The 26,656-nt window shown below is 44.3% G+C and overlaps 1 protein-coding gene across 3 annotated transcripts; it reads right to left on the reverse strand.

The window, feature by feature from the left end:
- Positions 1–377: 377 nt before the first annotated feature.
- On the reverse strand, positions 378–26,656 carry GCNT1 (glucosaminyl (N-acetyl) transferase 1). 3 transcript variants are annotated; one of them, XM_059142416.1, is made up of 4 exons: positions 26,496–26,656; positions 25,562–25,678; positions 11,897–12,047; positions 378–2,274 (listed from the first exon to the last, which is right to left on the reverse strand). In XM_059142416.1, exon 4 carries the CDS (start codon positions 2,128–2,130, stop codon positions 844–846), a length of 1,287 nt encoding a protein of 428 aa, XP_058998399.1. In that variant the 5' UTR covers positions 2,131–2,274; positions 11,897–12,047; positions 25,562–25,678; positions 26,496–26,656; the 3' UTR covers positions 378–843. The 3 variants fall into 3 exon arrangements, with proteins under 3 accessions (XP_058998399.1, XP_058998398.1, XP_058998397.1); XM_059142415.1 differs by lacking the exon at positions 11,897–12,047 and adding an exon at positions 25,819–26,024; XM_059142414.1 differs by lacking the exon at positions 11,897–12,047.

A 26,656-nucleotide genomic window follows, 5' to 3' on the forward strand; every position in this document is an offset into this window, starting at 1 on the left:
TTTTTCTTTTCTTTTTTTAAAGATTTTATTTATTTATTTAACAGAGAGAGATCACAAGTAGACAGAGAGGCAGGCAGAGAGAGAGAGAGAGAGAGAGGGAAGCGGGCTCCCTGCTGAGCAGAGAGCCCAATGCGGGGCTTGATCCCAGGACCCTGAGATCATGACCTGAGCCGAACGCAGCGGCTCAACCCACTGAGCCCCCCAGGCGCCCGCCACTTTTTCTTTTGTTTTTAAAAACACATATACGTTGTTTGAAGCGAAAATCAGAAATACTCACGTTCGATCGAGCCCATTTTTTCAAGTTCCCTGAGAGGACACATGCCGACATGCTACACAGCACACCACTCCAGCAGAAAGTAAATTATTTACAAGGACCATTTAAAGTTAATTTTTTATTTCACCAAATAAAACCTGCACGATAAATTACATCTTTACAACGGGTTGTTGCTATACATTTATTCAAATCAAGAAAACTGTCATAATTAAAGCTCTCAAAGTAATTTTGGCACAGACGAAATCTTGGTCATTTTGTTAAGTCCCTGAGTTCTTGGAACAGGCTGGTTTTTGCATTCAGCCTCATCCCTGGCTACTTGGGCTCCTGCCCCCCTACAATGCCCCCCAATCTACTCTGGCTCCATATGCTAACTCTAAGTCAACATTTGATGCCCTAACCTTTCCAACCCATGGTGCTGGGCAGAAATCCCTCAGCTTCAGGGACATTCACAATCAGAGTCCCCAACCCGAAGAGCGCCCCCTACAGCTTCTGTTTACTGCTAGGTAGAAGAATCAGGGTGCATCTCACACATGCATCTTCTTATTTCTAAAGTTGCCCCAGATGAACCCTCAGTGTTTTAACGTCTCCAAGGCTTTATGCCTCAGGTGCTCATCCAAACACTGGATGGCAAAGAGGTCAACGTCCGTGTCGAACTTGTTGGCAAACAAGTGGTGCTTGCGGAGCATCCAGTTCAAGTCACCTGCCCCGAACACGCACACGGAACGCACGTGGACGCCACTGCAGGGTGGGTAGGGGGCACCCTTGGAAACATCACCCTCGAAGTACTGCCACTTGACAAACCTCGCAATCGCATGCATGTCAGACATGTCGTACTTCTGGCTTAAGGACAGGGAGCCTGGGACATCTGGGATCCTCTGAATGGTGGCCCAGAGATACTCATCGGGGCTGTAGGTGTCTTTTGCCCACTCCATAAACTTTTGGATTTTTTCATTCTCTAGCACGTACTCCACGTACTTCCTACTGACCACAAAATAGGCACTGCCTGAGAACAGGGGAGTTTCAAGAGGGGGCTGCATTTTGTCGGTCCCTGTGTTCGTCAGCTTTCCGTTAACAACTGTATAATGCTTTTTCCACCTTTCTTTTTTGTTGGATGGCATCCTCTCGGTTTCTAGGTTGTTTTCACCCATTAGTGACTTGAGCTTCCGGACAATTTCCAAGTTGGTTTTAATAGGAAAATCCATACCGCAGAGATTTATCAAGTACTTCCAGTCTGCCCTCATCCTGTAGAGGTCCTGCATGCAGTTGAGGTCGGCCTGAACCCGGCTCCACGAGGCGTACACCACACTCTCCAGCTGACTGGCCACGAAGACATTACTGAAGCAGGACGCGATGCCCAGCACCGCGGCCAAGAAGGAATCTTCTGATTTTCTGTCCACGTGAATGCAGTAGAAATTCTGGGGCGCGTAGATGGCCCTCAGGAGCCTGTCAAGCATTTCAATTTTGTGATGGACCACTATAGAATATGCGATGGGAAATTCTGCCTCTTCTTTACTAAAGGGCTGCGTGATATATTTGCGCGCCTTGATGAAAGCGTGACAATCTCTGGTCATGTTTATGTACTCACTGGCTGTCCTCCGAGGGCGCTGCCTAAACTTCACAGTTAGAATTTCAAGCTGTACCTTTTGGATTTCTTCTACATCCCCCTGTAAAACTTTGGTACAATTAATATTACTACTAGGATTCTCTCCAACCAGCTCCAAATGTCCAACACTTAGAAATTCAGGCTTCTGGTGAATTCTTAAAACGGAGAAGGCGACCAGGGAAAAAACGAGAAGCAGGAAGAGGTATTTAGTGGGATAAGAGAAAAGTCTCCTCCGCAGCAACTTTCTCAGCATTTCAAACAACAATCGGAGATTGTCCTTAATTAAGGGCAGTCTTCCAGGCTTCAGGCAGTCATGATTCCTCTCCTGTTGTGGCCTTGAGAGCTGTCAGTTTGCATTTATCAAAACTGCAAAGGCATCTTGAGATGGAGAACGGCACTAAAAGAGAAGGAGAAGGAACATATATAAATACAGTCTTGTTACGACATCTCGAGTTGAAAAAGCATCCTCTTTGCTATGAGGTCAGGCGTTGGTCAATCAGCAGAAGAGGGTAGTGTTAGAGGAAACCCACAGTCTGTAATAGTAATACCAGATTATTAAAAAAGAATATGGGGGCAGGGGCCTCCTGGCTTGCTTCGTCAGTGGAGCATATGACTCTTGATTTGGGGGTTTTGAGTTCGAGCCTTGTGTTGAATTTGGAGATGGCATAAAAATAAATCTAAAAAAAAAAAAAAAAGAAAGAAACGAAGGAAGGAAGAAATACAACGATGTGCTAAGATATCCTACATGATACTACTTGAGAATTTACCTTTCAGGAAAATTAAGGTACAAAATCACAGTTGAAGACCTAGGCTACCATTACTCCACTCTCCACAGTTGGTAAGATGAGTTTTTCCTCCTCTGCCAGTTCTAATGAGCACCCCCGCCTCAAAATCATCACTATATCTGGGTTCCTCCTGATACTTCCATTAATGCCCATCAGCTGGCCTCAGCAGCCCCCAATACTTAAAGACCAGCTTCATCCTGCTCTCCACTAAGTTAGGGCTAGAGGTCCTCTTATGGAGAAGTTCAAAAACAGCTGTGACTTCTAAGAATCTCTGAACTGAAAGCAAGTCAAGTGACTTTTCAAACTAAACCAGGAAGGCCCCGCTGAAACCAGGCCAGATGCAGGTCTGTTTGGAATCTCTCTTAGTTCAGGACCATTCCAGTCACCACAGGAAGAGAAGACATACACAGTCCAAAACAGAGACAAAGCCTTGCATTTTCTTTCGGAATTGCTTCGAACAGGTTGTAACAATTAATGCTTGTGAGAAACAACAGTTGTATACAAATTATAATGTATGACATACCTACAGTCTATATTCAAATGAATATAAAAAATATAAAATATAAAAACCCCACCCACTTTTACTATGTTTATAAATATTACAAAATATATTTTGTCTTAAAAATCAATTTTATAGGGGCGCCTGGGTGGCTCGGTGGGTTAAAAAGCCTCTGTCTTCAGCTCAGGTCAGGATCCTGGGGTTCTGGGATCGAGCCCCAAATCCAGCTCTCTGCTCAGTGGGGAGCCTGCTTCTCCCTCTCTCTCTGCCTGCCTCTCTGCCTACTTGTGATCTCTGTCAAATAAATAAATAAAATCTTTAAAAAAAATCAATTTTATAACTTGGAAATTGGTTCTATAATAAATGTTATTGTTCTTTTTTTAAAGATTTTTATGTAATCTCTATAACCAACCTGGGGCTCAGACTTAAAACCCTGAGATCAAGAATCCTATGCTCTACTGAGTCAGCCAGCCACCCCTAAGTGCTACTGTTCTAACAAAAAAAGCCAAATACCACTGGTCATCTCCATACCAGATTCACAGAGATTTGAAACTGGTTTTTAATACTAGGATCAGCACTAGAACTTTTAAATATTTTGTTAGGAAATAAATTGTGAATATTAATAACACAAATAAAAATAAATTCTGGCTCATTCAGTTTCCAGATTCCAGGTAACATACTGTGTTTGGAGAGTGCCTTTCCTGCAGTCAGGTTTTTTTATATATACGAGGCATTCAGCAACGGTGCTATGTCCCATGAAGCTTTTAAAAAAAAATCTGTGAAATGAGAAGGGAAATGTGTGAAGGGATGTAATGCCCATGTAAGTACACACACACTCAGAAAACATGCTGGTAAACTAATCTTATGTATTCACTTTTTTTCCCCTCAAAAATTATGGCTGATTCATTTCTTGCTTTTAAAATTTCCTGTCCAATCTTACTTGTTTTTCTAATGCTGGTTGTGTACTGCTAAAGGTTTGAAAATATTTGCAATTTGGGTCAAGCTTTTCCAAAGAAAACTCTAGCAACATGTCCCAAAGTGGGTGCCAAGGAACAGTGAAATGGTCCAATACCATTGGAAAATCCAATATATTTTATCTCCAATGGGAAGATTCCCAGTGCTCACTTGCCCAGTCTGTCTTCGATTGAGTTAGCTGCTTATCTCATCTTCTTCCAACTACCTTGTCTACCACCCGACTCCCAACCTGTATTAGCAAGAAAATGTGGGGCGATTCTGCAAAAATACTGAAGCACAGAAACCATTAAAACAACAGATCATAAACAAAATGATGTTGGTAGGCAGCTCCTGCTCCTTATTGGTTCAGACATTTGAAGAAATCTGTCCAGTCATTAGGTCATCTGATCTCCAAGCAAACTGATTAGGGACTTAAGTGGCCTCATACCACAAAGAAAACAAACTTTTGAAAACCAATCTAGAAAAGTCACTCAACAAAGAGCAACACCATGAAACCCGAGGCAGGGCAGGGGCAGAGGTCTGACTTCCAGAGTTGGCACATTATAAAATCTCCCTTTTTCTTCCTTCTTTCCTTTCTTTCTTTGAGAGAGAGTGTGTGCAAGAGAGGATGGGGGTGTGAGGGCAGGAGAGAGGCAGAGAATTTCAAGCAGGCTCCATGCTCAGCATGGAGCCCAGGACAAGGCGCATCTTATGGTCCTGAGCTGAAGTCAAGAGCCAGATGCCTAACTGCCTGAGCCACCCATGCACCCCTAAAATGTCCCTTTAACAACAAAATATTACAGAGTATGTCAAGTAACAAAAGTATAGATCATATAAAGGGGAAAAGCAGTCAGTATAAATGGTCTCTGAGGAAGCCCAGGTATCGGACTTAACAAAGACAGCTGTCATAAATATTTTCAAAGAACTAGAGAACTGAAAATATGAGAATGACAGACAACCAAATGAGAATTTCAATAAAGAGACAGAAAACGATAAAGAAAAAACCCAAAAGAAATCTGGAAGTGAAAAGTACAGTAAACTGAACTGAAAAATCGTCTACAAGGGCTCAACACTAGGTTTAAACACATAGAAGAAAGAATCAGTAGAACTGAGGACAGGTCAAGTGACAGCATCCCATCTGAGGAAAAAAAGAAAAGAGAATTAATTAGGAAAAACAGAGCTCCAGAAACATGTGAGATGCCATTAAACATTATCAACAAATGTATAATAGGATTTGCGGAAGGAAAGGGAGGGGGGCTAAAACATCTGAATAATGCTGCAAACTTCTCCAAATTTTATTTACAAAAATTAATCTACATATCCATGAGCTCCAAGTAGGCAAAATGGTACAATCACTTTGGTGGTTTGGCCATTTCTTACAAAGCTGAAGGGAGGCTGACCTCTCTACATGGCAATCATACTTCCAAGGTTTTGTTTAATGGTCTAAGATATGGCCTATCCTGGACAATGTTCTATGTGTTGAGAAGAGTGTGTCTTTTGTTGATGTTGGGTGGAGTGGTCTACTGATATCCAGTAGTCTAGCTGGTTTATTACGGAGTTCAAGTTTTCAGATTCCTTGCAGCCTTTCCTCCTTCTAGTCTCTAGAAGTGTTCCAACATAAAATGAGCAGTTCCAGCTGGTCAGGACTAGGGTGCAATGGAGTACTCATTGGAGTGGGGGGACAGACAAAATGTCCTCAGGGTCAGTGAGCGAGGAGGCAGCAAATAGAATCTGAAAAGCAGATAGTCGCAAGGTAACCTATTCAGCAGATCTAAGAATCTCAGACTGACAGTAGGGAAAGAAAGAACTGGCTCTATTTTTGTGACAGGATCTTCAAAAGGTTCAGGGAAACGGTAGCAGCACAGATTCCAGAGGGGGATGAGAATGTTTAAAACAAAAACAAAAAACAGTATTGACCGGCAGCTATTTAAAAGCAGTTGGGTCTCTCTCTACCCTGAAACCTGGCCCCGGCCCAGGTTTATATTCTCTGCAGGCTGGGGCACACCAGGCACTATGGAAAGCAGGGTTTCCAACCAGGAAACAGTGGAACTGAGTGAACCCAAAGACAATAGCTATTGAGATCTCCTTCCCTATTTCCAGCTATCAGTTCCCAGAAGTTTGACTGCCAAGCCAATGCAGGAGTTTATTTACTAAGGAATCCAACAAGGCCAAGACTTAAATACATTGCTTAAGTTAGAAATTTCCCCAAATGTTCAAGGAAACAGACTGTGTACAGGAATAAGAAAACTAATAATGATATCCCCAGAGAGAGTAGAAAATATATTGCATTCCATCAATCAGTAAGATTATATGGCCCGAAAACAGGCAAAACAATATTCCCATCCCTAAATGCTCTTTTGCAATGTGACCTTGCCATTCTCCAATCAAGAAATAGTCAATATTTCTTTCCCCTTGAATTTGGACAACCTTATGACTATACTGACTGGTAGAGATTGGCAGATGTGAGGCGATGTGGCCACCAAGGCTGGGTCATGGAATACTAAGCAGCTTCCAACAAGTTTTCTTAGAAAATCTGTTCTCCAGAGGCTTCCTTTTGGAACCAGCTTCCATATAGTACTAAGCCAGAGAGTGTAAGGTACTCAAGCCACCAGTTCCAGGTGAACCCAGCCCAGCCCAGACACGTAAGCAAAGAAGCTACCAGATGACACTCCAGCCCGTGGTCACTCAACTCTTCTCTGAATTTCTGACCCACAGAATGTGTGAGCAAAAAATAAAATGGAAACATTCATGTTACTACATTTGGGGAGATTTGCTTCATAGCAGGGACACCAACAAATCAGAAACTACACGAACAGAACACATAGCAAATAAAACAGAGTTCTTAAAAATTAATGACATGGGGACACCTGGGTGGCTCAGTTGGTTGGACGACTGCCTTCGGCTCAGGTCATGATCCCAGAGTCCCGGGATCGAGTCCCACATCGGGCTCCCAGCTCCATGGGGAGTCTGCTTCTCCCTCTGACCTTCTCCTCGCTCATGCTCTCTCTCACTGTCTCTCTCTCAAATAAATAAATAAAATCTTTAAAAAAAAAAAATTAATGACATGATAAGAAAAACTGCAAAACTCAATTGCAGTGTTGGAAAAGAAAGCTGAGGAAAACTCTCCAGGAGTTAGTTAGGCAAATAGGCAAGCCAAATGATGGGGAAGTTGAAGTGGTGGAAAAAGGTAATTTAGAGAACCAGACCAGGAGATCCAGTCTCTGAATGAATAACAAGACCTCCAGAAAGACAAAACAGGGGAAAAAAAAAGAAAAGAAAAAGAAAAAGAAGGAAGCAATCAGTTAATTAAATGGTTGAATATTATTTCTCACAAAGAAGCAACAGATGGACATTCCTTGGAATACCGACACAATGGGTAAAAACGGATCCACACCAAGACACATTCCTGAATCATGAAATACTGGAATACGGTAAAGAGAATATCACACAGATCTCCAGAGGGGGAAAATAAACCTCATAGATAGGATTCAGAAAATGAAAATCATGGCAACAGCATCAACAATGCTGGAAAGTGTACTTCCGAGGAGAATTCATTAAATCACATGAACTACTAAGTCAATTAAGGGTAAAATAAAAAAAACATTTTACATCTTAAGACAGGTAAGGTCTCAAAATATTTACCTTTATGCACTTTACGTCAGGAAGCCACTAGAGGATGAACTCCATCAAAACTAAATAACGTATGGGGGTGCCTGATTGGCTCCATCCATAGAGCACATGATTCTTAATCTCAGGGTTTTTAAAAGTCAAGCCCCACTTTGGGGGTAGATTTTACATTAAAAAACAAAAACCAGGGCGCCTGGGTGGCTCAGTGGGTTAATCTGCTGCCTTTGGCTCAGGTCGTGATCCCAGGTCCTGGGATCGAGTCCCGCATCGGGCTCTCTGCTTTGGTGGGGAGCCTGCTTCCTCCTCTCTCTCTCTGCCTGCCTCTCTGCCTACTAGTGCTGTCTATTTTTGTTTTTGTTTTTGTTTTGACAAAGAAAATCCCCCCGAACCAAAAACTAAAGTGTAAACTAAGAAAGGAGAAAATACAGGAATCAGAAAAGGTATATCCCAAGATGACCGTAAAGGAACATCCTAGACTGTACCACAGGCCAACAGATTTCACTGTAGCAGGCTAGGGCAGATCACAAGGCCCCAGGACAGGATGGCTCTGTCGGCTCAGTGGGTGAAGTGACCGACTCCTGATTTCAGTTCAGGTCATGGTCTCAGGGTCGTGAGGTCAAGTCCCAGGTCAAGCTAAGTAAGGAGTTTGCAGGAGATTTTTTTACCTCCCCCTCTGCCCCTCCCCCATGTTGCATGCATGAGTTCCAGGGCATGCGTGCATTCTCATTCTAAAATAAACAAACAAAAGATTCCAGGAAACGTGTCTTTAAGATGAAACTGATGGAATGACTAATGGGAATAAGCATACTGAAAACTGATTTAAACAGCCACCAGGGTTTGGGCTGTGAATTTATAACTACATTGAAAACAAAGCAAACAGGAGAGGGTTGGGTGATAATTACTGCCTCCAAAGACATCAGAGACATGCAATAATTCAAAAAGCCATCACTGTGCTCTGTGGCTTAGCTCTGAAGAACATTGGTCTTAATGCAAACACAGTTTTCTCAATTGAGACTCACTGAAACCTTATTACGAGGACAGAGCAATGGGAAAGATGGTTGTTGGAAGAAACGGGTCATGTGCTTTGCCCAGCATCACATAACGGATGTTCTGCTCCAAACAAAAGGCCTCTGCCTAATTTAACCCACCACCTCTCTCTCGTCTTCAACAGCTCACCACGGTAAGGACAGGACAGAAGGAGGAGTGGGGGGCTGTTTTCACAAAGTACATGAGGACGTCCAAGGAAGGAGTCTAAAACCCAGTCATTATCGAATCTAGATTTGTTTGGAATAGGTCAGGACACAGAGGACCTTGTGATATAATAACTCAGAACAAGATGAACTAGCACAAGCCTCAGTATTTTAAATAAACCAATGTCAAAAGATGACTTTCATTCCAATAACATACTTCCTAGTTATAGTGAATTTCACTACATAGAGAAGAAAATGAAAAAAAATTAAAGAAATGAGCGACCTGTGGCTCAGGCTATACTACCCTAAATTCTTTTAATAGTAGTAGTAGTAATAATAATAATAAGGGAAAGCAGGAAGAGGGTGGAAGAAAGGAATAATACATATTTTTATTATAAAGTAATAGGACAGAACATATTTAGACTTCAAAGTAGGATTTACCATATCTACATGAATTTGCATAGACATATGGACATACGGACACATCTCTAGGAACAATCAGGATTTTCCTGTTCAGCCTCTAATTACTCTCCAGACTCCCAGACAAGGGGCAAGATAAAAAGGGCCCTGCACTAGGTAGCTCCATTAACCTTGGGTAAGGTTAGAGCGGACAGGTGAGTGAACTGTAGAAAACGAAAGAGTAGATTTCAAAAAGGTAAACCCTTCTCTCCTCCACCATTTCCACCTGTCATTCTGGCTTAAGTCCAAACAAAACTACTCTCTGCAAGAATAATTCCCTCTACCTATTGCCTATTGTTTCATTTTTAATAGTGGAAAATTTTTTTCTTAAAAAAATATACACGCACACACACCACGCAGGTATGCTTAAACCAACAGCTGGATGGCTAAGTCAGGGTCCGCAACCTATAGGCCTTCTGCAGCAGGAAGCTGGCTTCTAGTCCCCCTTGAGTCTGTGACTCAAGTTCAAGGACTCCCGAGGACTATTATTCTGTGACGCAGAGGCTGCTGGGACAGAAGCAGAATACCCACTACCGTGACTGATGCTAAAGATGTTCAAGGCTCGCAGAGGCCTGGGACTCGAAGAGCATCCTGAAGCAGCCAAGGAAAGGAACAGAAAGTAGGTAAGATCTCAAGGCTACTTCCTGCCACTCTGGGTGGAGTTCTTTCCACCACTGTGTCTCCATGGCCTCACCCCATCTGGGGGAACCTGGTTGGTCACCTGGCTGTGTCCGTGACTCACTGCAGCAAGGTGCCAAGATTTTCTGAGGTGTCACCTTAACGCAAGCTCCTGAGACCCCAACAGCGTCTGCTCCTCCAGACTGGCTAGGAGAAGCTCTTGGGGTCCTCAAAACTTAGGACAGTGATTAAAAACACCAAGCTCCACAGTTTAGGTCGCTGTCTCCCAGAGTTCATTCCAGAGTTTTCTTGGGCTCCAACCACGGAAACATGGGCGACAGGAAAAACCTTCTAGGACTGGCACTGGACCCTGTTTCCTGTGCCCTTTGGAGAGGGGGCTTTCCACATGAAATAAGATATTATAACTAAAGCCAGATGGTGTGACGAAGGGAGGAGAGGCCTGAAAGCACGTCTCCCTCCTCCAGAACCCCATCTTCCAGGGCCAGGTACAGAACATGCCGCAGAGAATACCTCAGTCATGTTTGTTGAATAAGTGCAAGTCTCTTCCAAAGGAAGCCCATGTTCCTCTGCTAAAAAATTTAATTAACATCTCTCCTCTCTACTAAGGAGTTGTTTCTAGTTCTCTACATCTGCCCTGTGGGTACGTGGGCTCAGGAAACCCATAGGAAAAATGCCAGACTTGCCGACTTTCAAGCAGGGGCAAATCATACTCTTTTTAGTTCTTGGCACTCTTGCGCCTACACCCAGGTCTCTGCCACAGAACCAAAAGCTGTAAGTCCACCAAGAGGAAAAGAAAGGCTCCAGGAAGGCTTCCTCGATTACAGCTGATCTGAACCACAAAAAAATGGGTCGGATTTAGACAGAATGTAAGAAGAGGGAAAGGATGCTGTAGGAAATCTTTGTCCTGCCCTGGAGGGCACCTCATCCATCCAGTAAGCCTTGCTCGGTAATCATGAAAATGTTCAAACCATCCCCGGAACGGCTGGAAATCTGGAAGAACCAAGACAGAAACTGTTCTGGAAACTTCCTTTGTAAGTTTCTACCTTTGTCTAAGATAGACAGTACAGAGACCACAGAGACTAGACTTGACCTGTGGTTTGTTCTCGGAACGCCACCTTTTCTTTGCCTACTCCCTTAGACACACGTGAACACGCTCTGAATGTTTGGGGCCAAAGACCAATGCTCTTCATCTGGGGCTCTCTAGAATCTTCTTATGATAGCTCAGGAGGGCAGAAGGTCAATACTTTGCCAGGCTAAGTCCTTTTCCCAAGAAGCTATGTACATTGTGTTAATGGGAGTCAGAGAGGTGCAGACACACCAGCAGTGCCAGACACAACTGCCACAGAACACTGCAGTGGACTTGCTGTGGGCCACTTCTCTTCCCCCCTCAAGACATCTGTGTCCGTTAGCTATCGGAGTGGGGCTTGTGGCTGGCTGAAGCAGGGTTCGAAGTACTAAAGCAAACATGGAAACGAGGAAATGTAGGAATCAAGCTGGTCCCCCCCCCCTTTTTTAAAGATTTTATTTATTTGACAGAGATCACAAGTAGGCAGAGAGGGAAGCAGAGAGTACAAGGAGGAAGCAGGCTCCCTGCTGAGCAAAGAGCACAGTGCTGGGCTCCATTTCCGGACCCTGGGATCTTGACCTGAGCCGAAGGCAGAGGCTTTAACCCACTGAGCCACCCCGGTTCCCCAAGCTGGTCCCTTCTAACAGGAATCTGGAATTATGTGCCCTTCAGATCAACATTTGTATTCTCCATTAGCAAAAAATGTCCCACTGATCCCACCCATCAGTACACATGCTTTCCTGATATCTTGAATCCTCTTCAAATGTATATTTCAGTGGTAGAAATATATATAGGGGTACCTGGGAGGCTCAGTCGGTTAAGTACATGACTCCTGGTTCTGGCTCAGATCATGAGTTCAGCGTCCTGTGATCAAGCCCTGCATCAGGCTTTATGCTCAGCATGGAGACCCCTGGAGTTACCTCCCTCTGCTCGCACTCTCTCACTCTCTCTCTAAAATAAATAAGTAAAATCTTTAAAAAAAAAAAGAAAGAAACACATACGGATTTACAAGTTTTATACACTACCTTGAAAGCCAAAAGAATGCCCATAATTATACAGAAGTACCGGAATTAAGGCATTATATCAGTAGCCAGGAAAAGCAAATGATAAACTAAACATGTGGGATGCACTGAGGAATATTACTCATCCCTGAAAAGGAAAACATTCTGCTGCATACTACAACATAGGTGAACCCCAGAGAAAGCTAAGTGAAGTAAGTTGGGATGATTCCATTTATATGCAGCACCTACAGTCATCAAATTCATAAGAGATGGAAAGTATACCAGAGTAGGGGCTGAGGGTTCTACGTGTGCACCGGGAGAAGTTACGGTTCATTGAGTTTGGGATGACGAAAAGTTCTAGAAATAGATAGTGGAGACTCCGACGTACTTAATGCCACTGATTTTTCCCTGACAGTTTTAACCTCAAGAGTTTTTTTTTAAACCCCTTTATTATGATTAAAAAAAAAAAGATTTTATTTATTTATTTGACAGAGATCACAAGTAGGCAGAGAGGCAGGCAGAGAGGGAGGAGGAAGCAGGCTCCCTGCTGAGTAGAGAGTCCGATGCGGGGCTCGATCCCAGGACACTAGGATCATGACCTGAGCCGAAGGCAGAGGCTTTAACCCACTGAACCACCCAGGTGCCCCTAAAGCCCTTTATTATGATTTTTAAAAAGATGCAGCCTGCTTACAACTAGACTAGACCTTCAGAGTAGGTAGGTACTGGTAGAATGTTACATAGAAAAGGCTTTTTAAATTAAGAGAAGACTGACCTTAAAGGCATTGGGAGGAGTGAACCAGGTTGTTTGAACACACAAAAAGGGGTCTTTTTTGAGTTTAGGGTCATGAAAATTTGGACATGAAGAACAAAGATCATCTATCTGCCTCCATCTCAAAAGATTGCCTTCACAGTTTTCATCTCCTGTTTCCTTAATGCGTGAGCAACGGCTAAACTTTGAAATGGGAAAAAACTGTCCTCTAATGCACTTGTAGAGGTAGACTTTGTAGACTTGAACTAAATATACCTACTTCTGTGCATGCGTGCGCACACACACACACGCACACACACAGTTTTGTTTTCTTTTTTTTAAAGATTTTATTTGAGAGAGTGAGAGCATAAGCAGGAGGAGCAGAAGAGGCAGAGGGAGAAGCAGACTCAGATCATGACCCGAGTCCAAGGCAGACCCGTAACTGACTGAGCCCACCAGTTAGTTCCCGTTTTTCTTTTTCTTTTTTCCTTTTTTAAGAAACTGTCAATCTCATTACCACCGCAGGCCAAAAGTGAGTATAAAAGATCTTATTGTTCACTTCAAAATTCCAAACTTGAAGAGCAATAAACCTTGCCCTCTCCTTTAAAAACAAAAAACAAGGGGCGCCTGGGTGGCTCAGTGGGTTAAGCCGCTGCCTTCGGCTCAGGTCATGATCTCAGGGTCCTGGGATTGAGTCCCGCATCGGGCTCTCTGCTTGGCAGGGAGCCTGCTTCCCTCTCTCTCTCTCTCTCTCTCTGCCTGCCTCTCCATCTACTTGTGATTTCTCTCTGTCAAATAAATAAATAAAATCTTTAAAACAAACAAACAACAACAACAAAAAAGAATAGTGGGTGGTTTAGAATACTAAAGAGAGCACCAAGTCTTACGGAAACAAAATTTTAGATTTGAAAGGTACTTTCAAGTTTCTTTTGTCTGCTCTTAATTTTGAAGGTGAGAATACTAGAGCACAGAGGTCATGCGCTTGGCTCGGCCACCTGTCCAGATCAATTCTTCAGCAGAGAGAGCTTAACAACAGTCCTGGTTTGTGTCCCACCTGCTCGTCACACCGCCCATAGGTCCTGGGTCTTCTGAACAACCCCAGTTTTAAATATTCCAGGCTTTAAATGCTTCCCATGTCCCAGCAATTCTAATCCAAAATACCAGATTCCTTTTTGTTTTTAAAGGAAGTCCTAAAATCCCGGGTCATAGCATGTGTCTGGATCTTTGGCGGGCACATCATGATCGTCAGAGTAGATCTTCTCTTTTAATTATGCAGAAAAATTATAAAGCTACCCATGAGCAAGCATGAGAAGTGCTCTTTTAACAGATTAAAATCCAGCTTAACTTCCTGCAATGTGGTTCCTTTCTGGAATCACCCTCTGTGAGGCCAAACCTCACTGGCTGGGGGTTGGGGGGGCCCAGAGAAAGACAGCTGCGTGAAGTCAAACAGAAGAGACAATAAGTCCTGTGTCATGTTCTAATGTAGGATTTCAGCAAGCCACCTCATCTCTCCAAGTTTTGGTTTCCTCATCTGAAAAGTGACTGGTTAACATAATACCCTTCCGGTGGGGATGGGGGTGATTTGAAAACCTCTCTACCACCTGGCAGAGACTGGGATGTGGTAGTTGCTGGATAAACAGGTGTCCTCACCACCATCTCCTATTTCAGCACTGAATTCCACATAATCCTGTCTCTGCACTGTTCCAAGCACGTCCTCGGTGAGCTCCCGGTAATCGGATCTAGTCTCAGGCTCCTTGCCCACTCCCTCTCCACAACACTGTTCCCTGGGTCTACCAAAGCCTTATTCAACTTGAAAAAAAATGAAAAGAACGAGAAAAACAGAGTCCAGCAGACTGCGGATGCTTTTGTTAAATGTGCCTTCAAGCTCAAAGTGTTTTCCGGCTAAGGAAACTAGAGTACAGTATTAAAATCCTCTCAGTTACGGTGCGCTGGGAGAACTCGGAGTCCCCTGCATCAGGTCAGACAGAGAGTATCTTCCGAGAAACCCCAAACCTCCGGTCGCATGCTGGATGGCGCTCATCCTGTCTTCAGGACTGACCTTTCCCTTCTGCACTCGGGGCTCCTCACCTGTGCACAAGGGCTGTGGGGTTTGGTTAGGGGTCCCCAACTCCCAACTCCTACGGCCGCCTGCTGCTCCTCAGCAGGCAGGTGGTGCACGGGGACAGGGGAGGCTGAGACGGTGACCGTCCGGGGTGGAAGACAAAAGGGAGGATCCGGGACAAGACAAAATACTAATCAGGCTATAAAAGTACACAAGCCTGAAGACCAGCTTTCTTGCGTGACAGCTTTGGAAATTGATAGGCACTTGAAATGTGACATGTTCACTACTATGGTGGTTTCCTTTTTTATTTTATTTCCTTAAAAGCAGATGTTAAAATTGATGGTGCGGGGTGCCTGGGTGGCTCAGTGGGTTAAGCCGCTGCCTTCGGCTCAGGTCATGATCTTGGGATCCTGGGATCGAGTCCTGCATGGGGCTCTCTGCTCAGCAGGGAGCCTCCTCTCTCTCTGCCTGCCTCTCTGTCTACTTGTGATCTCTCTCTGTCAAATAAATAAATAAAAACTTAAAAAAAAAAAATTGATGGTGCTTTCACAATAGGCGTTACTACAGGATTAAGGAGATTGTTCAAATGAAGAGTTAGTAAAAATTTGCACCAGGCACTTTACATACATTGTCTCAATTCTCACAAACCGGGAAGTAGATAGTTTCCCTCTCACTTCACAGTTAAGGAAACTGAGGCTTTAGGTTGCTTTGAATTGGGTCATTTGTTCCTGTTTACCAGCAGGGAAGAAGTGGCAGGGGGTTCAGCCCAAGGCTGAGTCCCCAGAGGGGCAGTCTCACTTTCCGGCACAAAACACTGGGTCTGGTTATTAACAGCTTCAAATCGTACCTTGCCCTGCTTCCTAAACCTTCCACGCAGCCCCAGAACCTTCCAAATATTCCTGTGGGTGTGACTATGAGAAACTCTCCTCCTGAGGGCTTCAGTCCTAAGATAGAGGGACCCATTTACCATCTAAGACCCAACCGTTCCCTTGAAGTGGATGCACAAACTTGAGTGGCAAACTTGATGCAACGTTTTCATTGTACGTAAGATTACATTTAGGTATGTATGTTGAATTTGAAAGTACTTCCAAAGCCAGGAATGAATGAATTCTCTAGGTAATATAACGGAAAAAAAAAAAAAAAAAAAATTTTTTTTTTTTTTTTTTTTTTGAAGAAACAGCATCCACAGAGAAGCTACACTCAAGCACATATAAAATAAACCCATTAAAAAAACAAGGCTCCATGGGGCGCCTGGGTGGCTCAGTGGTTTGGGCTGCTGCCTTCGGCTCAGGTCATGATCTCAGGGTCCTGGGATCGAGCCCCGCATCGGGCTCTCTGCTCCGCAGGAAGCCTGCTTCCCTCTCTCTCTCTCTCTCTCTGCCTGCCTCTCTGCCTACTTGTGATCTCTGTCTGTCAAATAAATAAATAAAATCTTTAAAAAAACAAAACAAAAACAAAAAAAACCAAGGCTCCATACATACTATCAATGTGCACTAGAAAAATTTGAGAAGCACAGACCTACCCAAAACTATTCCGTGATCCTCTTTTTGTTTGGGGGTGAGGTATTTATTCAAGCACTTTTGAAATGTTTGAGTTTTTAATTTACTTTAAGGTATTTCTTTTAAAATTGCAAAGAGAAATGGCCCCAATCCTCCAACACAAGCTCCAGTTAAGTACGCTGGCAAAGCATTACAGTTCGAGATAATTTCCAAACCAACAAAAAGCCACTTACAGTTTCAGTCCACTTACACATCATTTTCAAGTTCCCTTCTAACGCCCGTCCAAGGGACACTCCTGACTTACGCTTGTGCATAGATGTAACAGCAGCTGGGACTCAAATTTCTGTTGTGTTTTTTTTTTTTTTTCTATTAATCGACAGCGAAGAGTCTTTATTGTTTTTTTTGCCACAGTTAGTATGTGTCTCGTGGTTGAATATTAAAGGTATTTCCAAATGAAAAAAAGAAGAACTATGAACCCTTTTAAAGATACACATAATTCGTTTTCTCTTGGCTTTGTAAAGGATTTCCAGGAGTAGTATTCTTGAATCAAAACTTACAAATTTCTGTTGCTTTTGATTGCCTTCCAAATGGACTATACTCATACGGCCAGTAGTAATATCTGAGCACCATTTTCTCCCATGTTTACTACATAATTATCTTAATTATGTGTCATATATCCATTCACTGTATAATTATCTTTGTCATTATCACAACTGTTTAATGGTACCTCACTGAGGTTTCATTTTGTATTTCTTTGACTACCAGTTGCTCAGTATTTTCTCTTGAGTATATTTACATGTGAGAAGGAGAGCTTAGCAGCAATGACTTTAGTCTTGGAACCAAACTGCTCAGATCAAAAATTGGACATCATCACCCAGCAACTCAGACTTCTGTATGCTCTTAACTTCAACCTTCAGCTTCTTTGCTGGTAAAAACAATAGTAAATAATAATAATAATTTTAGGCAATTTGATAGGATTAGGGCCATGTGTACCTTAGAGTTTTTATAGAGTAAGGGAGCCAATATGTCATATGCTTACACTGTATGGGACACATGGGCCCTCCATAAACATTAGCCATTTATTCACTATTATTATTAAATATTTTCTCCTGTCTGGACATTGTTCAAATCTTTAGTTCATGCCTAGAGGGAACTTTTTCAGACCTCCACAATCAGAAACTGTATTTGAAGTTTCCTGACAAACACCTGAATGCACTCAATTTAATTCCACACATAGTAGCTATTATACAAAACAGAATCCTAGGTTCTGGGTTATGGTGGGGTGGGGTGGGGCGGGCAGTAGTCATAAATAATGCATCTTCCTGATCTCAAGGCATCTACACATGCTTATTTGCTGAGCCTTCTGAGGGAAATTCTAGGCTTGATCAATATAGGTAAAAACTCTTTGGGGAACAATGCATCCATTGTAGCACTGGAAGGAACAGGAGAGCATCTGGCGAGACTGGCCAGAAACCACTTTGAGGTCCCCCCTGGGGGCAGGGGAGGTTAACGGGGACTCCTTCCTGGGATGGCCACACTCCAGGGGCAGCGACTACACCTCATGCTTCAGGAATTCTCCTGGGTAGCCAGGTGTTTTGTTAATTAGCAGCCATGTTGGAAAGGAATCTTCCTAAGTAGACTGAATGACTCTGATTGGCATAACATGCGGAAAGAGTAAACAAAGATGAGATGGGGGGCTCTGACTTCGTTTCTGGAAAAGAGGCATCCGAGAGGCCAGTCAGGCACAAACTCAGAAGGACAAAAGCCCCTGGCAAGTCGCATCGTCTAGGAGGGTGCCTTAGGCGCATTCCTGGGTCCAGCTGCTGATTACAGAAAATTCGTGATTATTTGATTCCAACCCATGATCATGCTGCCACCCCAAGTGTACCTTTTGTGGGAGAGGCAGCCAGACCCCCCAGACTTGCTTTTTAATTCCCACCCATACCTGCAGAGGAGAATGTGGCCCTCCCCAGTCAGCTTCCCCAAAAGATCCAAAAGGGCCTGGGGCAGATCTCCGTCCACAGCAGAGTCAGGCTAGGGAAGGAACGAACCACAAGGCCTGTGTGGAAATAACATTTACCTGTCCTGGGGCAGGAAGTTTATTTTTTCCTCCTTTCTTTTTAAAGCATTCAAAGTGGATTATTTAAAGGAAGTTTAAGGTATGCATTTCAAGAGAAACAAGACACGCATACATTCTGTATTTGTTCAATTTCACAACAGAAGCTCCAGTAGCAATGGTATTTTCCACAAATTAACTGCAGGAGCACATCATGGGGAAGATGTAGTTTTACAGTTTATGAGGAAATCCAGTTCTCCATTTGCTGTAGGGGGAGAAGAGAACCTTGCCTCAGTTTTTAATGATAAGTTTATACATTTTTTAGGGCAAACACCAAGAGAAAAAGCTTTGGAGTAAGTCCCATCTAGATATGTATATTTCTTTAAAAAATTTTATGTACCACTGTGTAATGCACATTATTAAAAAGACGGGGAAAAGAGGAAATAACACTTATAAGTATAATCACTTATGGTACAAATACAAATAGATATTAATATTTGTAATGAAAGCAATACATTAAATATGCTTTATTTTTTAAAGAAAGATCTTATTCATTTGAGAGACAGAGAAAACAAGCAGGGGGGAGGTGCAGGGGGAGAGAGAGAAGCTGTTTCCCCACTGAGCAGGGAGCCCAATGCCTGAGCCATGCATGCAGGCGCCCCTAAATACGCTTTATTTTTGAAAACTCTTGGTTAATTACCTTGTTATAGAGTCCTGTCAAGTACTGGTTCCCAGTTTCCTGCACCTTAACATTTTGTTTCAATGGCTGTCTGGGTGACACATACCCACTGGAGAAATAGTAGAACACTCTGGGCTTTGCTGCCTAAATCTTGATACTTTGACAAAGTCTTTTTTGGTGAGATTCCGCTGGTGGTTCTCAAGCCCTAGTCCCTGCAAACTAGTCAGGGGGTGCCACATTTTTATGAATCTAACAAATGGACTAAAAACCCACTGATACTCTTCACTTCAAAGATTCTGTCAGACAATTCTTTTTCCAAGTTCTTCTAGGTTTTTGACCAGCCACAGATTTACCATATTTCTTGGCAACATGTTTACATTACAGTGAAAACATTCCCAAACAGCTCTTTCCAAAATGTGCCTCTGTAGCATAAATTCTTCTGAGAAGCGATCACCCTTCACTGTGAAAATGTCACCATGACCTTGGATTGCTCCTGGTGTACCCACACTTTCCCCACTTGGTGGGTTCAACCACCCAGAAGCTCTCCAAATAGTGTTGATCCAAGTTTTTGCAACCCAGTCTCTAGGCCCCTCCCCCTTCCCCGGAGGCCAGTGGGTGGGGCTAAAAGTTCCAACCCTCTAATTACTGGTTCTTTCTGGTGCCCACCCCATCCTGAGGCTACCTAGGGCCCCCCTACACCTCAGCCACCTTATTAGCATAAGCAGGTGTGGAAAAGAGCTCTTTAGATGAGTAACAAAAGACATTCTTATCATTCCAATCCCTCAGGAAATTCCAAGGGCATCAGAACCCAGAGACAAAGACCAAACCTCTGTTTACCAGTCTATCAGGGCTGAGCCTAAGGGTAATCATCATTCATAATCTACCAGTGTTTGGCACTAGAACAGGCTTGATGAACACTGGTTACAAAGTAGCTGACTTCTCGAACCCACCCAACTCAGCAGACCAACGTGCCTCCTCCTTCAGAGAGCTCAACTTGGAGGCAAACAATCCATCCTTTCCCGCCCTCTTTCCATCAAAGGCTACTCCCCCCCACACCTGTGTAATGGAATCCAGCCTCTTTCCCCTTCTTTGAAAACAGGCTCAGTCATGGATTTCTCACTCCCACAGGCTTAGCTTCTCCCCTCCCCCGGCAGCATTAGAATTTGTTCAGGTGTCCCCAGTCTCAAATGGAAAAGGAGAGAAAGAGAGAGAGAAATGCAAGGAAACCACAGACCCCACATTTCCTCCATATTCCGCATGTCTTTCGTTTCTCAGTCACTGTACCCAGAGGCTCCTCCTCTTCCAAACAGTTATCTTTTTCTCCAGGCCAGCCCCTTATCTTATCCTACACCCGTCCTCTGATGATCTTTTGTGTAAGCAATGATCACCCACATGCAACAGCTCCCAGCAGGGGCTTCCTTCCACCTCATCTCTTTCAAGAGTTCCAGATGGCCAATTCCTTGGTCTCCACAAGTAAGATCTATCCCAAGGAATCACCTTCCCTCCCTCACCCCGGGGTTCTCCAACATTGGGAATGGTTTCACGACCCCATCCCACTCAAGTTATTTATGCCAGAAACTTTCAGTGGTGAGCATAGCTGCCTTCCAAAAACCACATCCAAATAATCACCACTTTCATACTGACTTTAGCTACAAGGCTCAATCTCTCTCCCTTTCCCTCCTCCCCCCAAGCCCTCTGTGTCCGGCTTCTATTAAGTACCATAAAGGCCCCGGGGAGAGCAAATACCTTTGCACTCTGCCACTGCACCCCAGCCTGCCCCTCTTCAGGGTATGCGTGCAAAGTGACAGGCTGAGGGCCTGAGGCCTTTGGTCCAGTCTAGCTGGGACAAAGTAGTCCATCGTTTCCAGTCTGCACAAAGGCACCAAAGATACCAGCCCGGCCTAACCCTGCAAACCATTCTCCACACAGCAGTGGAGACGATCTTTTAAAAAATCCAAACTTAATCACTCATCTCATATCCTATTTAACATCCTTCAAAAGGTTCCCATTACCTGGAGCGCCTAGGTGGCTCAGTGGGTTAAAGCCTCTGCCTTCTGCTCAGGTCATGATCTCAGGGTCCTGGGATCGAGCCCCTGCATCAGGCTCTCTGCTCAGCAGGGGGCCTGCTTCCCTTCCCCTCTCTCTGCCTGCCTCTCTGCCTGCCTGTGATCTCTGTCAAATAAATAAAATATTAAAAAAAAGGTTCCCATTACCTTTTCAACGAAACTCAGTCCTGAAAATGACCCAAGAGGCCTCACCCCACAGGCATATTTCTGCCTTGGTCTTAACCCTTCTAACATGGAACTCAGGCCCCTAATTCACCTGACTACTTCCTATTCATTTTTCAGGATTTCTTTTAAGTATCACTTCCTAGGGAGACCTACCCTGAGTAATCTCTTACCCAGTTGAGGTCCTCAGGTTAGATGCTCTCTGGACATTGTGGGCTTTTTTGGAGTCCCACCAACAACTGGGACAGCCTGTGAGACTATGTGCTGGTCTATCTCCAATCCATCCTCTAGCCATGAGGCTGGAAGGCTCAGAAAGGGGGGAACCCTCCATCCTTCCCAGCCGTGGGGTCAGAGCTGACAATGCCTGTCACGTACGGGTGCTCAGTAAGTTGTTCAATGAGTGCCTTAAGAAACAGGTTGCTCAGGGACCCACTCACCCCCCATACAGTTTGGCTAACTCTTTAGCAAAAGAAAAATTATTTATGGGAGGAATTTTTTTTTAGACATGGGTTAAATTTTTAAATTAATTTTTAAAGGTTTTTTTTTTTTTTTTTCCTGTAAACGTTTTTGGTATCCTCCACACCCAACATGGGGCTCCCTTCATGATCCTGGGGTCGAGAAGTCACATGCTCTTTCAGCTGAGCTATCCAGGTGCCCCTTCTTAGTAAATTTAGTGTACCGATGACCGAATACACGCAGACTCCTGATTGGAAATATTAGTACAGTCTGTGAGTCGGAAATTCTCAGTTGCTTTGGAGCAGCAGTAACCTCTCCGGGGATTTGAATTAGTGACCGAAATCCTCTTCTGATATGAACAAGGAACCAGGGTCAACTTCACGGGTAGGCAAACTGTACTGCCACACAGGGCCCTGTGATTCACCTAATACTCAAGCTGTCTGCTGTCTTCTTGATATTCTTTTTTTTTTTTTGAGTTTTATTTAAGTAATCTCTATACACAGTGTGGAACTCGAACTCACGACCCTGAGATCAAGAGTCACAGGCTCCTCCAACTGGGCCAGCCAGGCACCCAGCATTCGTGGTGTTCTTAAGAATTTCTAAACATGGGCCCCCAAAATTATGTTGCCAATCCTGAATCTTAACAAGTAAGTTTGATTTCTAGATGGGAACCAATGGATTGCCATTCCCTATCTAAGGATGCATCTTTTATAACCAGGGCTGTGTTTTCAACCTCCGGAACTTAAGGTCTAAAAATAGAGGGTTGGTTATATATTCAGTGTATTTTCTTCTTTTGATATGAATCTATTGTTTATTATGTAGGCCTCTCTTCTATCCAATCAGAATTTCTCAGACTACAGAAATATATGGTTGTCTTAGCTATTGCTGTTAGCTAAAAGCTTTTTATGTTTTTTTTTTAAAAATATTTAATTTATTTATTTATTTGACAGAGATCACAAATAAGCAGAAAGAGAGGAGGCAACAGGCTCCTGCCTAGCAGGGAGCCCAGTGTGGGACTCCATCCCGGAAGCCTGGGACCTGAGCCAAAGGCAGAGGCCTCAACCCACTGAGCCACCCAAGCGCCCTCTTTTTATGGTTTCTAAAACTAAATTCTACTCTGAACATGATGATCTACAGTGAGTCTCGTTAAAATTTTTGCTTAGAATTTTTGCTTGTGGTTCTCGTAGGAATTGTGTCAATTTTCCCAAATCAGTAAGCATGGTTCATTAATATTTTTATCACCTTAAAAAAAATTAAAAGACATCAAGTAAACTAAAAGGAGAAAGTTGGGGGCCCCTAAGAATCGGACTCTTCATTTCTGCTCAGGTCATGATCTCAGGGTCGGGAGACCAGCCCTGCATGGGGCTCCTCCGTGAGAAGTCCGCTAGAGATCTTCTCCCTCTTCCTCTGCCGTTCTCCCAGCCTGTTCCCTCCTTCTCTCAAATAAAAATAAATAAATCTTTTTTTTAAAAAAGGTAAAATAAATGGAGAAAAATGAAAACCACTCTAGAATTCCTTTTCAGCTTCTACTATTTTAAACTTTGGAAATTTAACAAGCACACAGGACACCCAAAATTTCCTTGGAGATACACTCTGGTAGGACACATGGGGCTGTTCACAGGGAACACTAGTTTAGTCATCTTTATTATAAAAATATTTTAAAATGTAGATGTTTGTTTAGATGTTACAGATAGCTTCTCTAGTCACTAGAAGTTTAACATTCGATTGTATCTACAGTTTAGTTCATAAACATCGAGAGCATTTTAAATGTTGGCTCATTCTTTTCCCCAGCCGGGTGACTCCATCCTCCAGGGAACGTGTGGCAACATCTGGAGACACCTGGGTTGTTCTAACTGCAGGGAGGGGCCGACTGGCATTTACAGGGTAGGACCAGGATGCTGCGGCACATCCCACAACACGCAGGACAATTTCCACAACAAAAGCTTAACTGGCCCAAATGTCAACATACAGTGGCCTCTGCCACAGAGGGCGACAAAGAAACAGGACAACCTTAAGCGCTGCATCCGGTGTCAAAGCCAATGTGGTTAAGAGTAAAGATAGTCCCCCTGAGAAACAGTCATTTGGGAACTCCTCTTTTAAGTCAGGGAGTTAGGCATTTGGCATCCTGAACTAGAACCATGAACAAATTTTCATTAGAATGACCATGAGAGACTGTGGACTCTGAGAAACAAACAGGGTTTTGGAAGGGAGGGAGGTGGGGGTTGGGTGAGCCTGGCGGTGGGTATTAAGGAGGGCACGTATTGCATGGAGCACAGGGTGTGGTGCATAAGCAATGAATCTTGGAACCCTGAAAAAATTAAAAAATTTACAAAAAAAGAACTAAAAAAAAAAAAAAAAAGAATGACCATTAGCAGCAGTGACACAATTCCTTCTGGCTGGCCCATAAAAGACTACTCTACACTGTGGCAGTACTGCATCCTTCATGGAAAACAGTTATTGAGAATTGGAAGAAATCATTTCAACAGCATTAATCTCGGTTTCCCACCACCTCATTTCATGACAAGTGCACAATATCTACAGCATAGGTCAGAATTTTTCATTCCCCTCAAGAATGCAATCACCAGCTATAGAAGTTTCCAAGACAGATCTGAAAACGAATGACGCAAGAACCAAATCTGATTGGTTCCTATGTTTTAAAAAAGAAAAAAAGACAATATTTAAATCAGGTTTTACTTTGTTTAAAAAAAAAAAAAAGAAAAAGATTTTTCAGCTAGTTGGGTGGGGGGAGAAAGATCTAGACATCCTGGGTCAGAATCCCTGCAGGGTTATGGGGAGCGAATGGCCATCCCCACAGATTGTTTTAGGAGGTCCTCCCTAGGTCACCTGTGCCCAGCCAAGCCCCCCTTAAATCTCCCACCCATTACCTGATCAGTCCCTGTAACATAGTGGTTCCTAATTCTCAAGGACATTTCTCTTTATGTTAAGCAATTAAGTTACAAATAAAAAACAAACAAACTAACGTGGTTGGAAGTGGTCTTATAATCAGTCAGGGATGAATTATAATTAATGAAGGATGAAATCCACTAGAGATTTGGGGCCCAGGCTACAGAGGTCCTTTCCAGGGCCAGTGAAGGAAGGGCAGATGAGCTGGTGGCAACCTTTAAATCCTCCCCAAAAAGTAGAAACCAGTATCAGCCTCTTCCACCTAACGATAAAACTTTGTAAAAGCCAATTTACAGTATATTACACTGTTTTTAAAAATTGAGGAGTTAGCCACTTCTACGAACTCAGTTTCCCCAAACCATTATCTTGAATGGCTGCGAAAAATCCATTAGACAATAGCAAATACCCACCAAGCTCAGGGTTTCTCTTTTTGCCAAAAAAGAGAAATCTGTTACCATCCTCTCGGAGGGGAGCCTGTCTGGAACTGCCTGGGCTCCTAGCAGGTAATTTACACTGATCTTTAAAAACCATTCATCCCTCCTCCTCCACTCTATAAAACAAATCTGCCTTTCAGAACAGCTCTGAAAGGGGGACAGAGTGCCCAGAGCAGGGGACAAGTCCCTGACCGGATGCCTCACCTACCACTCTACAAATTCAGGTCACAGAAACCTGTAGCCTGTTCTCATCTCAAAGAACCAGTGCTTTCTGTGAACCTCCTATATCCTTCCCAGTTGGCCGCTTGTCCTACGAGTTGTTAAATAAAGACTCTCTTCCCCCCAGAAAGGAAATCAAGCAAAGGGAGCCACGGCTGCCCGGTGGCTACAAACCTTACCTCCACCTGGGCAGCCCATAAGGTGCAGCCGGATCTGCAGGCGACCTCATCCACGGTGACAAAGAAGTGTGTGGCCGGTGCGGGTGCCGGGGGCTCGCTGGGCATGGAGGGAATGCGCTGCAAGGAAAAAAAAGAGCCGTGAGACAGGGCTGCTTTCACTTCAAAAGGCTAATAACCAAAAATTGGAAGAATGTGAATCAGAAACGGAGTACTAACGGAAAAAAAAAAAAAAAGTAACCTCGGAGGGAAACGATCACCTGTTTTCCAAACAGACGCAGCAGCGCAAGTTTCCTACACCCGCGGGGTAAGGACCGAGAGGGAGCAGGAGGAAAGAGAGAAGCCGAGGGCTGGGGTGGGGACTTCGGAGTCCCTTTCCAAACGCTTGCCCCAAGGCGAGTCATTTCTCATCCTGGTGTCGGCTTCTTCATCGGTAAAATGAGGGTAATAATGCCTCTTTGCAGGGCTACCGGAAGGATTAGACGGAGTTGGCACCCAAGAGACAGCGGCGAGGAACTGTTCGCTCTCCTGCCCATCCACGCCCGCAGCCAACTCCGACTTCTCAGCTCCTACTCGCTACCCCGACCAGGGGGAAAGACGCCAGAAAGAAAGTGGCTTCCAGGTGACACTGGGCACCGGAGTCCTGGCCCCGGGCTCCACGGATCGAACCAGAAGTAAGGCCCAGGGAAAGCGTCCAGAGCGCACACGCGCTCCCGGCTCACCCCCACCGAGCGTCCGAGCGTCCGCTCCCTCCGGCCAGGGCTCCGCTTCCTCTTCCCCAGCGGAACCCCCCACCCCGCCCCCGGGGCAGCGGGCCCCTGGCTGAGAGCCGGCTCCCTCCCTCGCATCCTTCCCATCCTTCCACCCGCCACCGGGCGCCATAGCAGGCGATCCGGGTTGCCGGGAGCGGAGTGGACGGCGTGGAGGAATCGGTTACCTGCAGCAAGCCTGGGGCGGCCGGGGCGCATTACGGTGCGCTACCGCGCGGCACCCCAAATACCCGCGCACTGGCCACGCGATGCGCTCCCAGCGCAAGCTGCGCTGGCGGACCGCGCCTCCTGCCTCCCCGCCTCCTACCCAGCCGCCACGCCCCTGGCC

Source organism: Mustela lutreola, chromosome 12, assembly GCF_030435805.1.
Source record: "Mustela lutreola isolate mMusLut2 chromosome 12, mMusLut2.pri, whole genome shotgun sequence".
NCBI classification, from domain to species: Eukaryota; Metazoa; Chordata; class Mammalia; order Carnivora; family Mustelidae; genus Mustela; species Mustela lutreola.